Source organism: Littorina saxatilis, linkage group LG9, assembly GCF_037325665.1.
Source record: "Littorina saxatilis isolate snail1 linkage group LG9, US_GU_Lsax_2.0, whole genome shotgun sequence".
NCBI lineage: Eukaryota > Metazoa > Mollusca > Gastropoda > Littorinimorpha > Littorinidae > Littorina > Littorina saxatilis.
The window spans coordinates 35226179-35240529 of NC_090253.1; the positions used below are offsets into that span (position 1 = coordinate 35226179).

Genomic DNA, 14351 nt, shown 5'->3' on the forward strand with positions numbered 1-14351 from the left:
TCTTCACAATATACTTTTGAAAAAAAACACCCATAAAATGAACTGATCCGCCCCTGCCGCCACGGGGGACATCCCCCTGGGCCACCACTGGCAACCCCCCCCCTCCTCTTCGCCTAGTCCGGCCCTGCTGTACCTCCATCATGCCGCAGCGCTGGGATACAAGAACGCTGTGGTCAGAACCCCGGACACGGACATCTTTGTCATTCTTCTCTACCACGCTGAAGCCATCAAGTTGACTGTATACCTGGATACGGGATCAGGAAAACATCGGCAACTGATCAACCTCTCTGAGCTTGCAGAGTCCCTGGGGCATGACTACTGTGCCACTCTTCTTGGGTTCTATGTGTACAGCGGAGAGGACTGCACCAGTGCATTCAAAGGAAAGGTGAAGGTGGGGCCCTTAAGAAACTGGAGAAAAATCCCAAGTTTCACACGGCATTCAGGCAGCTTGGTGACGACTGGGATGTCAAACTTCGGGTGGTGAAGCAGTTGGAAGAGTTTACGTGCCTGATGTACAATTACAGTCGTGAGAAATCAGTTGATGTCGTTCGTGGAAAGCTACTCCGCAAGATGGTGGGAGACAAGGAGAAACTCACGTCCAAGTGTAAGGTCGATCTAGCCCGCATGCCTCCCTGCCAATCTGCTCTGATGCCGCACATTCAGCGAGTAAACCACCGCGTTGCCCTGTACAAGCGTGCTCATATGAAGGCATTCTGGAGAGGCCCAAACCCTACGACCAGGGGCAGGGATGGACGAAAAATGCAGACGGTGTCCTGGAACCCGTGTGGTGCCTCAAGCCCATCCTACCTGTGTCGCTGATCGATCTTCTGGCAGATGGTGGTTGTGAAGAAGAGGATGACGAGGAAGAAGATGAGGAGGTTGACTTTGACGCGTTTGCTGAAAGCGATGACGAGTTTTGAGTTATCATTACAGTCTGTGTCATTTGATGTCGTCTACTGCGGACTATCGCTAAAGTGAATATAATTATTTTCTACTTTGGCACCACAATGGGACTCACCATGTACAGTGTTTTGGGGACCCAAAGAGCGCGCTGGATATATTGTCCTGGAATATCATTACATTTTGTCAGTATCAATGTGTGTAACTTGCACAAAATCAAACATTGTAACATTCAAACCAAGAGCTATCACGATTTTGATGTGTATACGGTGTAACAAGATATGCTTAACATGACAATGTGCGCCTTTTGTCTTCAAACACTAATATTCCATCCATTTTCAATCGTTTTGGCGCAGCATGATATAATTCGGATGATTGACACGGGTTGCCGATTAATCGGTATGCTTTGTGAAATCCACAAAAACGGAAAATATTCAAGAACAATCAACAATTTTGTACAACAATGAGTGCAAATGTTGTTGCTATTATCCCGTGCAATCTTTTATATTCAATACTTGTCTTTAAATCTTTCATAGTTTAGGCTAGAAAAAAGACAATTTGTCATGTTTTGGGCGATTTTGTACCCACAAATCTGAAAATAGCCCATTAATTGCATGGTCATCAATATTTCAATATCAGTGTGAGATCAAAAGTTATTAACATTAGTGTTTACCATAGTTTTTGTTCAATGATAGTCTTTCTATCTTCTTCTTCTTCTTCTTCTTCTGCGTTCGTGGGCTGAAACTCCCACGTACACTCATGTTTTTTGCACGAGTGGAATTTTACGTGTATGACCGTTTTTGATTCTATCTTCAAATGTTGAGGCTCTTAGCCGCAAAAATTCGGACGAGTTACCTGGACTGCCGTTTAATTGGTATGCTTTGTGAAATCCACAAAAACGAAAAAGTATTAAAAAACAATCAACAATTTTGTACAACAATGAGAGCAAATGTTGTTGCCATTATCCATTGCTATCTTTTGTGTTCAATACTTGTCTTTAAATCTTTCATAGTTTAGGCTATAAAAAAGACAATTTGTCATGTTTTTCGCGATTTTTTGTCAGAAATCTAAAAATAACCCATTTATTCCATGGTCATCAATATTTTAATATAAGTATGATAACACAAATGGTTCACATTGGTGTTGTGCGTCTTTTTTGTTCAATACCTTTCTTTCTATCTTTCACGGTTGAGGCTCTTTCCGGCTATGGGGAACACTCTCTGTTGCGACCCGATATTGCCACCCGGGGTGGTTCCAGAGCCTTAAAGGGGTACTAGGGAACCGATTTCTTGATGGTGCGATAGCTGACCGTTTTCAGCACATATTTTACTATCTAGAAACGACAATTAGAAAAATATCTGAACACTTGTTGGTCAGCGCTTCTAGCAACCGTACTAGTGTGTGTTGGTTACAAATTGTGTGTGTGATATTTTTCTTCAAATTTTTTCACTTTTCTTCTTTGTTTCACTTGTTTATTCTCGGAGCCGATTTCGCCAAATACCGTACTTTCATTTGCCTGGTTGTTTTGATTGATTGACACGATCTGATTATATTTTTTTTGACAGCGGCTAATATAGTGACGCGGCCTATACGTGGCTCATTCCAATTTTTTTTTTAAAAGTCGGGGGTGCCGCTTATAAAACGGTGCGTCTTGTAATCCGTCAAATACGGTACTCAGCTTAAGCAGTTGATAGTATCCTTTGCTTCAAATGGACAACAGCACTTTAACAAACAAACAGTGTGTGGGCGAGTATCAAGTGCTGAAGTTCCAAACTGCTGTACATATACCATATATTGTTGCATGGCAAACATTCAGGTCTTGTTCTGTAATCTTCAGATCCAAGCTTCTATGAATTGCAGACATGCGACTGCTAATCTAAAAGTGAACTAAACCCCACATGTCTGCATAGCTTTTTTGAGTCTAATTTTTACATCAAGTCAGTACAGTCTTATATATATATATATATATATATATATACATTTCCCGTTACTGCTGACTTTATGAACCACCACATTTTGTTTTTAATTTCTAAAACAATCAAAAGAAAAAGGCATAATAATAGGTACACAGAACCTGAAAACTTTGAGTGTGCATTCTGCATTTGCAATGGACCGTCGTCTGCATATTTTCTACGACAATCATGTATAACAAGCTTGGGAAGAAACTTTAAGGGAGACGAGATGTGTAAGAAAATAGAAAAGTGCAGTACCCGCTGGAAGGCCACAGCGGCCTGGTTGTACTGGCCTGACATGAAGAGTGACTCTGCCAAGCCGTCCTGGATGTAGATGTTATCTCGCAGTCCTCCCTACAACAAGCATACACATCATCTCTTTGCTTTGTTTGCCATCATCTCTAGCTTCAGTAGTGATCTTGTGTATCAATCATACTGCTCCCTTAACCGAGAATGCAACAAACCTTTGTCACTGGCTAGGTAATAAGACCATTTAATTTATTTTGTAGTTGTTGCAATTCTGGTCAATCTGTTGTTGTATGCACCATGTGTACATATTTGAAAATGCTCTGGTAATTATTTCTTCGACTTGCAAGATTCTACTTTGAAACTAACAGGTGTCTTTATCGAGTTTTAGAACCCCAAGACATAAGACACAATTCATAAGAAACCAGAGATTGTGTAAATAAGTTGCGAAACTAGTATAACTGGTTTAATTTTGACGCCTGTTTGGCAAGGTATCCTGCATAGATTTGAAGAGTAGTCTATACCTTTCATTCACTAAAGAGACTTAGTTATTAAACTCAAAAACCAGAAAACTAAATAATCATTTCAGGGATGGCCAAATTGTCCGCCAGATCGCCAGGGCCGAGAACAAATTTACCGGGCTAGTAAAAACTGTGTGGCAGCTCGCCCGGTTGGTCAGTGAAAATTCTGGTCAAATGCAAAATTTTCGGTTGTACTATCGAGTTTTAAACCATATAAACACTGCAGATGTAGGAACTTCTGTCGTCTGCAAAAAGGCTGCCATGCCTGTAAAACGAGAACGAAGGCATGTCTCAGACGTGCTTCAGCTGTTTTTACGATTGCTACTGTTTCCAAATCCATAGCAAAGAATAACTTGAAAACTGATGCAGAGAAAGAATAAAAATAGACAGTAGTAAAGACAGAAACGAGAAAAGAGACCAATCATTAAAATAACACTGTTGAGTGAATGCTGATAGCGGGGAGGGGCCGGAGTGGTCAGAGCACAGTTCGATGGGGAGATGATGGGGAGATGATGGTGGGGTTTATTTTGTCCACAATTTGAAGAACATAGAATGACCTAAAATAACGCTTTTTTTTTAAAGGAACAACATTGCTGAAGTCGCATGCTCACAAATCTCATTGAGTGCAACTTCCCTGAAGAACATTGCAAAATGAAGCAAGACAAGACACTAGCTGGGAAAGCCTATCAATTGCTGACCGCAGCCCAGTTGTCTGTCATATCACCACTATTTTATTTGTGTAAAGAAATCTGACAGTCATAATCTCTGTGTGTGGTATGTACTGGACTAGCAAAATTTGCGGCGGGCTGGTGACTTTCTTAAAGTTACTCGCCTGGCTGGCGAGTACATTTTTTGTAATGTGGCCATCCCTGCATTTGATTTCATTGACCAGATTGTGATAGTACTTCAGAGAAAGGAAAACATATGGGAAGAGAATATCACGTTGACTACTTTCACTCTTGATGCTTGCAAAGAAAATCGAAAATTTCTTAATAAATTTTCATTTAATTAATATATTTACCCAACTCACATAAATAGCATTAACTTCAGTTTGATGCGTAAGACATTGAAGTACTAACCCTGGAAACAGGGGGAGGTAACTCCCAAAACAAAACAAAACCTTGACAACAAGGTCCTGGTAGTTACCTCCCCTCACCGGCCGCCCGCGCATGCGCGGCACATAACGCCGGTATACTCATTCCCAATGAAACACCACCTTCAACCATTAAAAACGATTGCGGGGTAGGTTGGGAGGGTATTTACTATGTGAGTTGGGTAAGTATATTAATTAAATGAAAATTTATTCAGAAATTTTCGATTAAATCACATATTCTTACTCCAACTCACATAAATAGCAGATTGCTACATAAGGCCAAAAAAAAAAATAGGTCTGTTTACGGTAACATAGGCCAAAAAAATAGGGTCGGTAGGTAGGGATTTTTTTTTTTTTTTTCCTCCCCCAAAAAACCATATTTTTACGTTATTTTGCAAAAAAAAACAAATTTTTTTTTTCCCTCCCAAATGCCCAAAAAAAGTCTAGGGTCGCGCGAAAAAATAGGGTCGGTCGGGTTACCGTAAACAGACTATTTTTTTTTTTTGGCCATAAGGTGGCGGGAAACTCACTTAATTCTGATAAGAAACCGGGCTGCTTCAACCATGACTGGTAAGCAACTACAGCAGTCCCTCTCATGAACGGACACCCTTGGGCCATAGCAAAACTGTCCGTACATTGCAGGTGTCCGGTCACGGGAGGGGTGACCACACCACCCCCTCCCCCATACACTCACACAGAGACACACAAACAACAGGATTGAGTCTATGATAATCACTTCTTGTGGCTACTAAACAATAACAATAAACTCCTAATACTTCTTTAACGTTCTGTAAAAAGGATTTGTATGAAAAGTGTTGAAAAGAAGAGATAAAATAAATCCTCAAGGCAGTGAACACACTCACCATGCACTGACATACGAAAGCAGCCACACAAACACAGCACAGAGGAGCGTGTGCAGATGCTTTGCAAGAATAAGCTTGAAAACCAGTTTGAATAAATAGCAGCAGATAGAGCTGCATGTCATAATCATGTAATTTATTTTTTTCTTGTCTGGCTTTATTGACTGCATGCCGATCATGTGGCATGGCAGTGACTTTTCACTCTTCAGTCGGAAATACACTGTACATAACACAGCTCCCATTCTCCCTCACTAATGCCTACCCCAAGCAGTGACAACTGATGCTTGGAAATTGTGTGGAAGAGTACACCTCTCTATTTCTCTCCAATGCTCTTCCTGCTGACATGCAGTGACACCGGACACCCCACAGAGTTTAGCCAGCTAACCCTCCACACCCCCCCCCCTTCCCCTCTCTCTCCCTCCCTCCAGCCATGTACTGTTGGGGGCTGTGGCCAGAGAGGCCAGCTGCACTGTTCACTCAGAGCAAAACAAGTTGACAGTGTCGTAACTTTTGACAAAGCAAGACAACTGAAGGGTTCATAGATTAGGCAATCGACTCACTGGTCAAGGCTGAGAGGAAACAAGAGTATCTTGTCAATGAAAGAGGTTAGGCCTACACACAGACACACGATGCTGAGAACTGTGGCCGGTTTTTCACTCACTTTCGCTCAGGACCTTCATCGACTGTGGTTTCTGTTGTTTACGTCCAACAGACAAGAATAAAGAGCTCAGTGCAGTTTCATGTTGGCATCTTCGCATGTACTCCACTCCTGACCAAAACTACCCCCCCTCCTCAGTGATGGGTACACGTGCACTCAAGTTATCAGTGACTGTCATCACGCCATTGCGGCTGTGATCTTTGTACCAAGAACCGGACTGCTCTGTTATCGATTTTGTTGTGGTGAAAATTTGACGATGGTCTGTCCGTACATTGGAGGTATGACCTGCTGTTGGGACCGAAAATGAGTGTCCGCGTCCACGTTTTGCAGGTGTCCGTTTAAGGGGGGGCAAATATAGAAGGAAAACACTCCGTGCCGAGCAAATGTGTCCGTACATGTCAGGTGTCCGCTCACCCCGGGGGCCGTACATTGCAGGGACTGCTGTACTACCATCGCAGTGGGTACTAAAAAACCCACAAAAAGTAGTTAAAGAAAGACGTCTTAAAACATAACGTCCAAACACCACTGAGGTGCCATACGAGAATTGCCTGGTCGCAGAACCGCCGAATAAAGGGTCCAAGCTCAGGCCCCATGAATTCTAGACAAACGCAGAGGAAGGAAAGAATGCTCCCCCCCATTTGACTGCCGCACTCATAAGCTTGTTAATGAGTGTGAAAGCCCATCTAGCCAGTGCTGCTTAGCAATAATTTGATTCTATCCGTCTAAACGAAAGAACCAAAAGGAGCCATGCAAGACGAGTATGTCAAAATACTCAATATCTTGCGTGAGACCCAGAAAGTATGTAAAACGCTGCCCCTTCAAGGGGAAGTGAACACCGACAAAAAAGAGTCTGAGAGCCTTCCTATAAAGAAAGGCTAGCATGTCTCAAAATCTATGGCTCTTAAAAAAGAGCTTAAAAAGAAAAAGAAATCCCAACTGGAATTAATATTCAAAAGACAAAAGTTTTGACGACAGGGCCCTTTCCACGCAGGGCGTAGAAAGAGAAAAGTCTTCTCCAGACTAACGAAACATAGTCTTCCGACGACAAACAAAAGTTCGTGGAACCTCTCAGCATCCTTCTGAACTGGAGAATGCTAAAGCCGATGCCCAGAACCTAGAAACTTGCACTAAAGCAGGTGCTGGAGGAAGGGCTGACTGCCCCCCTCCCCCTTTTGTTTGCAACCACTCATGGATTGTTAATGATGGCAAAAAAACACCAGATAAGATCAACTTAGATAAATAACCCCTTTCACGTAAAGCCTGCTGAGACCTAGGCTAAGTGAAAAAGTTTAAGATACGCGAGTTACGTCTTCGGAAAACCGGAAAGAGCGCCAACCTCACTGAACTGTCTTGATCGTGACTGACGAAAAGAGAGAACAATCTCTTACAAACAGCTAGAACAGGAAGACAGTTCTAACTCAAAAGAGAGCCGTGCAAGTTCGGAAGACAACCAGATATGTCCTCCGAGGCGAGCGAGTAATAAAAACGAACCTTTGCGTCTCCCACTTGAAGAGAACAAGGAGTTCCAAAAGACCACAAGTGAAACACCCTCCGCGGAGTGAAGCACTAAAAGATTATGGCTTGAGTAAACCACAGCACCATAGTCCATGAGGAAAACGCTAAATGATCGCAATGAACCAGAGGCAAGAACTTGTCCCTTGTTCAATGGATAGAGCAAGACAAATGTCGGAAAACATCTGGCCTTACTAGACTCTTACACAAAAGAGTCAAAAGACTTAAAGCCGAAAACAAAGGAACAATTTGCAGATCGGCGAGAATGCAACCTCTCATCAAAAGATGAACCGAGATTGCTCCTCAAGAACCAATGCGGCTTTAATCAAAAGCGGCAAAAGTCTTAACTTAATTTTCACTGGCAAGAAGCTATGAAATTTAATCGACAAGGAAGGAAGCAAGCATCAAGTGGGCGCTTGCTGTAGTGCCGAACGTGGAACGATCAGAGCCTAAGGTTGTCCACTCAGAACTGATTAGGACGAACCCTGTAGCGACCGTTAAAACATAATGTCACTATGTTACACCTTGGGAGGGCGTGAAGCCCGCCAGGCCTAGGAGATGACGTCAGTTCGTGACCAATCTCCTCCCGATAAACGAGTGATACCTGAGAAAAAGATATCAAGCCCTCATCGGTGAGAAAAAGCTCAAGAAAGAGCATACGTGTTCCTGATGTTCCCAAACTAAAAGGAACACTCACCCTCCAATGAACCAAGCTGTGAACCCAGCTTGATCCAAACGGTTAGCCAAAAGTAGGCTACTGCTGGTGCATGACCTGCTTGAGTAACTACCCAATCAAGACCGAGCGTATGACGCAGTAAAACTTCCCGCGTTAAGAGTCCAAGTCTAGCAAAGACAAGTACTCATAAACTTCGTGGGTCGTGGCTGAAAGCACCAATGAATGACTATGACTATGAACTGGACTATCGTTACCCGTAGGTAAGACAAGGTCGCCGTAACCGGCAGTCATGTTGTCCCCAAACTGACTTCAGACACTTCTTGTCAAAACAGAGGAAGTTAAAAGAAAGTCCGAACAACCTCCTCGAGAGGACAAAAAGATGAACACCCAAAGACCGACAGCTGTCGTGAATGACCTTCTCGCCACTCGAAAGAAAGTCTGTTAACCGATTCTAACGTAAGTAGAATGCTGATCAGATTCGTAGTCATCCTGAGTAGCAACAGGAAAAGACCAGAAAGATCCTGACAAAAGGAGATGTACGGTGTGCTCAGAGAACGGAAAACAATAAGTACACCTGACCAAGTAATCCTCTCCAGCCCCTGCAAGAGCAGATGGAGATAGCACGAGAAAGCCGCGATTCTGGTCGTACGTTAGCAACCGAAAGTGCGGAAAAACAATGGCCGAAGCCTGGAGTGGCATGAACAAAGGAGCATCCTCAAGAAAACTCCGGAATTAATTTCGCCGCCAATCAAGAATCACCCTGAGTATGGCCGAAAACCCAGAACGCGTCTGTTCACCGCTGAGAGACCAAAAGTCAGACGCGGGGACCGACGCAAGCAGTAATCATAGATGCCATCACGTACAAAACCTTACCATCCTAAACAGCCGAAGCGGAACAGGAAGTAAGATACATGGCATCACTGCCCCCAACAACCTGGACCCCAAAGGGTTGACATCAGAAGTTGCGGACAGGAAAGAACAAAGTGCTACGATTACCTGGAACGTCGAAAGACGAACCAGAATTAGCCGAAATCCCTAGCGCAAAAACACCCGCAACACCGTGGCGGTGCGAGCTGATGCTAATGCGTACGGTCCTTCACTCCGAAATCAGAAGTGAGAGACAGGGTACCAATACCACCGACAACCTGAAACCCAAAGGGTTGACATTGGAAGTCTACTTGGCAAAGAGTCATTGTTCCCAGAACCATCATTGGCCGAAGCCGGAAATGATTGTCCCCCAGTACCGGAACCCCGTGCAGCCACACTGTGCGGAACCGGTAAAGAAAGAACGCTACCGCAGCCCGAAACCGACTAAGCGGAACCGGAGGTAACCGGCAATGTGACAAATGCAGAAGGCGGTGGAGCTGCAAGTGAGAAGCAGCCATCACACCTTCCACAAATCAAAGTAACCCCAGCGGCCAAAACCAATGGCCGAGGAAGTCTCTTCTAGACTCGAAAGGTAGACTCGACCTCAGAAGAGTCGACCCGATCTTCGTCAAAGTCTGTACCGTCTGAAACAACAAAGTCATCCGACGTAGACTGACCAATCCGGAACCATCATTGATCCACACCGGAAATAATGATCCCCAGTACCGAAACCTCATGCAGCTGCACTATGAGGAACCAGTAAGGAAAGGTAGCTGGCAATCCCGAGTGAAAGCAACCGGAAACACAGCAGTGTTCTGCCCGGAAGCTGACACGTTCAGTCCCCCACCATCCGACCGAACGAGCGGAAGCGGAAGTGAGAGACAGATTGCCGTTGCCACCAACAACCGGAAACCCCGTAGGATCGAAGCCGGAAGCTGATGGCAACAAACGGAAAGTGCCACGATCACATGCAAGTGATATTGTGGCCGGAAACCCCTTGCCGAAGCAGTAGAACCTGTCACGAGGAGCCGAGCTCATCGACCCCAAAGAGACAGGTAGGGTTTCAGTCGAGACGAACTACAACCTTAGTGTGCAGACGCATCGAACTTTCCAAAAATTATACCCCGGAACCGGCGAACCGGAACCGGCGGTAGCTGGCAATCCCGAGTGAAAGCAACCGGAAACACAGCAGTGTTCTGCCCGGAAGCTGACACGTTCAGTCCCCCACCATCCGAACCGAACGAACCGGAAGCGGAAGTGAGAGACAGATTGCCGTTGCCACCAACGACCGGAAACCCCGTAGGGTTGAAGCCGGAAGGTGATGGCAACAAACGGAAAGTGCCACGATCACATAAGCGATATTGTGGCCGGAAACCCCTTGCCGAAGCAGTAGAACCTGTTCCGAAGAGCCGAACTCATCGACCCCCAAGAGACAGGTAGGATTCCAGTCGAGACGAACTGCACACTCGGGTGCTGAACGCATCGAACTTTCCAATTACGTACCTCGTCGGCAGAACCCGACGGTTGAGGGAAAGCCACATCAGCAGAGGTCACGGCAGCTGACGGCCTAAAACCCCGACAGCGTCAGCAGAGTAGCCGACTCCGGGTGGAAACACCGCGAAGACGGCACAACCAAGACTTCTTGACCTTCTGACCAGGAGCAAAGTAGGCAACAACACAACAAAAGGGTCGAACGACCCATAACGATTCTATGCTAACCTGGCCGCAAAAGATCTCGACCAGATAAAAAGCAAGGAACCCCTTAATAGAGTGTTAAATATTAGCCTAGCTAAAAGAAGATCTCTACAGAAAAATCCTTTCGGCTTAAGCAAAATAAAGACGAACTGCTCAGCAGGTAACAAGGTACCTGCCTGGCACGCCACAACTCATGCCCGCCATGTTGAAGACTAGAACTCCGTGAAGACGGAGACATCTAGTAAACAACACAATACCAAAACGCAAAAGGCGGTACAAGCTAAAGACAAAAATAATCTGTAAAAGATAAGTCATTAGACCTAAGCTTTACACAACAGAACGAACTGCTCAGCAGGTAAACAAGGTCACCTGTCTAACAGCGCTACAGCTTATGTCCGCCATGTTGAAACTACAACTCCGTGAAACGGAGACAACAAGCTTTAACATAATTCACGAAAACAAAGGCGGCGCAAGCTCAACCAAAAAACCTGTAAAAGATAAGTCACTAGACTTAAGCTTAAACAACAGAACAAACTGCTCAGCAGGAAAATGAATGTCGCCTGCCTGGCAGCACTACAGTAATGTCGCCATGTTAAAAGTACAACTCCGTAAGACGGAGCACAAAGTACAACACCATTTACCAACAAATGCAAATGGCGGCACAAGCTATAACAAGAAAAACGTTACAGATAAGTCACTAGACTTAAGCTTGAACAACAAAGTAACTGCTCGGCGGGAAAGACAAAACTTGTCTGAGTGACCAACTGCTCTCTCCCGCCATAGTGAAAACAAAACGAACTCCGTGAAAACGGAGAGAGACATTTTCACCAGTGAACAGTTACAATAAACAAACGTTGTAAACAAGAAAGATCTCACCAACAGCTTAGCAAGATGAACCAGGGTCAAAAGGTCCTCCTCACAGGAGACCAAAGGCTGAAAAGCCTAGCAAGTACAAACACGTCTGAACACAACCGTGTTGAAGAAGGGAATGAGTATACCGGCGTTATGTGCCGCGCATGCGCGGGCGGCCGGTGAGGGGAGGTAACTACCAGGACCTTGTTGTCAAGGTTTTGTTTTGTTTTGGGAGTTACCTCCCCCTGTTTCCAGGGTTAGTACTTCAATGTCTTACGCATCAAACTGAAGTTAATGCTATTTATGTGAGTTGGAGTAAGAATATGTGATTTAATGTAAAACTAGTTTTTATCACACTGCTTGTAGAAAGACTAAGAGGAGCAATGAAGTATGCTGTCTTCATCATGTCAAGGAGAGTTCACTTTACCTTGGTCTCCAGAGATCTGAAGGTACTGACTGCTGATGTATAGTCTTTAGATGACATGAAGGCATATGCACGTATGATCCCCATCAACCTACAAACAAAATACACAAAATAGTGAAACTGAAACGGTCACTGGCCACTAATCGGTATCATGAAACTCCAAGTTATGCAATACCGTACATACTCACACACACACACACACACACACACACACACACACACACACACACACACACACACACACACACACACGCACCATATGTATAACATTCATAACACTCACCATTCACATGTGGAGAACTGTGGTACTGCTGTCATAACAACTGACATGACGTCTGTCCCCCGCATACCCAAAGACAACAACTCTCGAACTGCTACCAAAGCGAGAGGGTGCTCCCTAAACAACAGTCATTGCACTTTAGAACACAAAGCGAAATTAGCAAACAATCCTTAATTTTGAATATCAATATAACTGTCAAATAAATACAACATACTTGCTAAATAAAATACAGTGATAATACACCACCCCCACCCACTCAACAAATAGCAAAAAGTCAGGTGTAGATTTGAAATGCTATCCGGACATTTCAGGCCTTTCTTTTATTTCATGGTTCATTTTCTGTAAATGTACAATCATTGAGTTCTTATGTTTGTAACACTCTTTTGCATAAGAAATCATGGAAAGTGGAAACAATTAGTCTATAAACAGAGAGTCTGTCTTTACAATGGTGTGCCTCCACAAACAGACAGTACATATTTACTATGTTAAGTTTAATGCGCAGTGAACAGAAGCCTGAGAGGAGAAGGCGTCACCTGAGAACTTCTTTGTAGCATGTGAGTGCTGAGCGGTCACGGCCTTCTTGCTGATACAGACGCGCCAAGGCAAGGTTGATCTTCCCTGTACGCTGCTTGGTACTCACACTCTCCAACTGTAACACAACCACAGTTCCTCATCGCCAAACACAGCAAGTCAATTCATAACCCAGTGAGGCAGAGCACTAATGACAAGGTAAAATAACAAAGGGAAGTATACTGTTCAAAAAAAGAAACGCATAGCTTGTAATATTTGGTTAATTTAGTTATATGGCTACAAGGATATCCACCAAACTGCAGAAAATGTTTATCTGGTCGTCGACCTTTCGTCCATTGCCACAAGTGAGCTCTGCACGTGACGCATGCGTTATCAGTGGCTACAATGTCAAAATTGCTCATTTGGCATGACCACTCGTCATGCTTCAGTGTAATCTCGTGAAACTCGGGGAATATTGAGCTCTCACCATGTCTTCCAAAACCCATAAAAGCGGATTGTTCGCCACAAAGAAATCAGACGACAATTCAGCGACGAAAGATGGCCCGATTGAGCAGAGAAGACCGCCAAATTGCATTGGGTCGTTTACAAGCAGGCCAAAGTCAAAGTGCAATCGCCAGGCACTTCCACGTGTCCCAGAGCACCATCAGTAGACTGTGGGTCAGGTTTCAAGCCACTGGCTCCGTTGCTGACTTGCCACGAGCGGGAAGACCAAGGGCGACAACTGCTGCTCACGACCGCTTCATACGGCTCCGCCACCTCCGGAATCGTTTCCTGTCGGCCTCATCTTCTGTCCAGGCTCTCCCCGGGCCACACCGATTATCGGACCAGACCGTGCGGAACCGCCTGCATGAAGCTGGTTTGAGAGCTCGCAGACCTCACAGAGGAGCTGTCCTCACCCGCCGCCATCGCCAGAACCGAGTGCAGTGGGGCAACCAGCACCTTCGCTGGACCGTCCGGAATCACAGGAGACACGTGTGGTTCAGCGATGAGTCCCACTTCCTGCTCTAGCGACATGATGGTCGGAGGAGGGTCTACCGGAGAGTAAACGAACGTTACGCGCCCAACTGTGTGGATGAGGCACCCGTTCATGGTGGTGGAGGCGTCATGGTGTGGGGGGCGATCAATACCGCTGGAAGGAGCACCCTGGTGCACGTCCAAGGGCGCATAACTGCCCAGCGATACGTGGAGGAAATTCTGCGCCCACACGCCCTTCCTCTTCTGGCTGACCAGGATGCCATATTCCAGCAGGACAACGCTCGCCCGCACACAGCACGACTCACCACC

At 45.0% G+C, this 14351-nt stretch overlaps 1 protein-coding gene across 2 annotated transcripts in view; it reads right to left on the minus strand.

Moving 5' to 3' along the window:
- Window positions 1–14351, minus strand: part of LOC138977051 (anaphase-promoting complex subunit 7-like) — a 41800-nt gene that overhangs the window by 14723 nt on the left and 12726 nt on the right. For both annotated transcript variants that reach the window (XM_070349961.1, XM_070349959.1), the window contains 4 exons: window positions 13070–13185; window positions 12540–12653; window positions 12260–12347; window positions 3111–3206 (listed from right to left, as the gene is read on the minus strand). In XM_070349961.1, the coding sequence (XP_070206062.1) occupies window positions 3111–3206; window positions 12260–12347; window positions 12540–12653; window positions 13070–13185 (414 nt within the window). The remainder of the gene's footprint in view (window positions 1–3110; window positions 3207–12259; window positions 12348–12539; window positions 12654–13069; window positions 13186–14351) is intronic.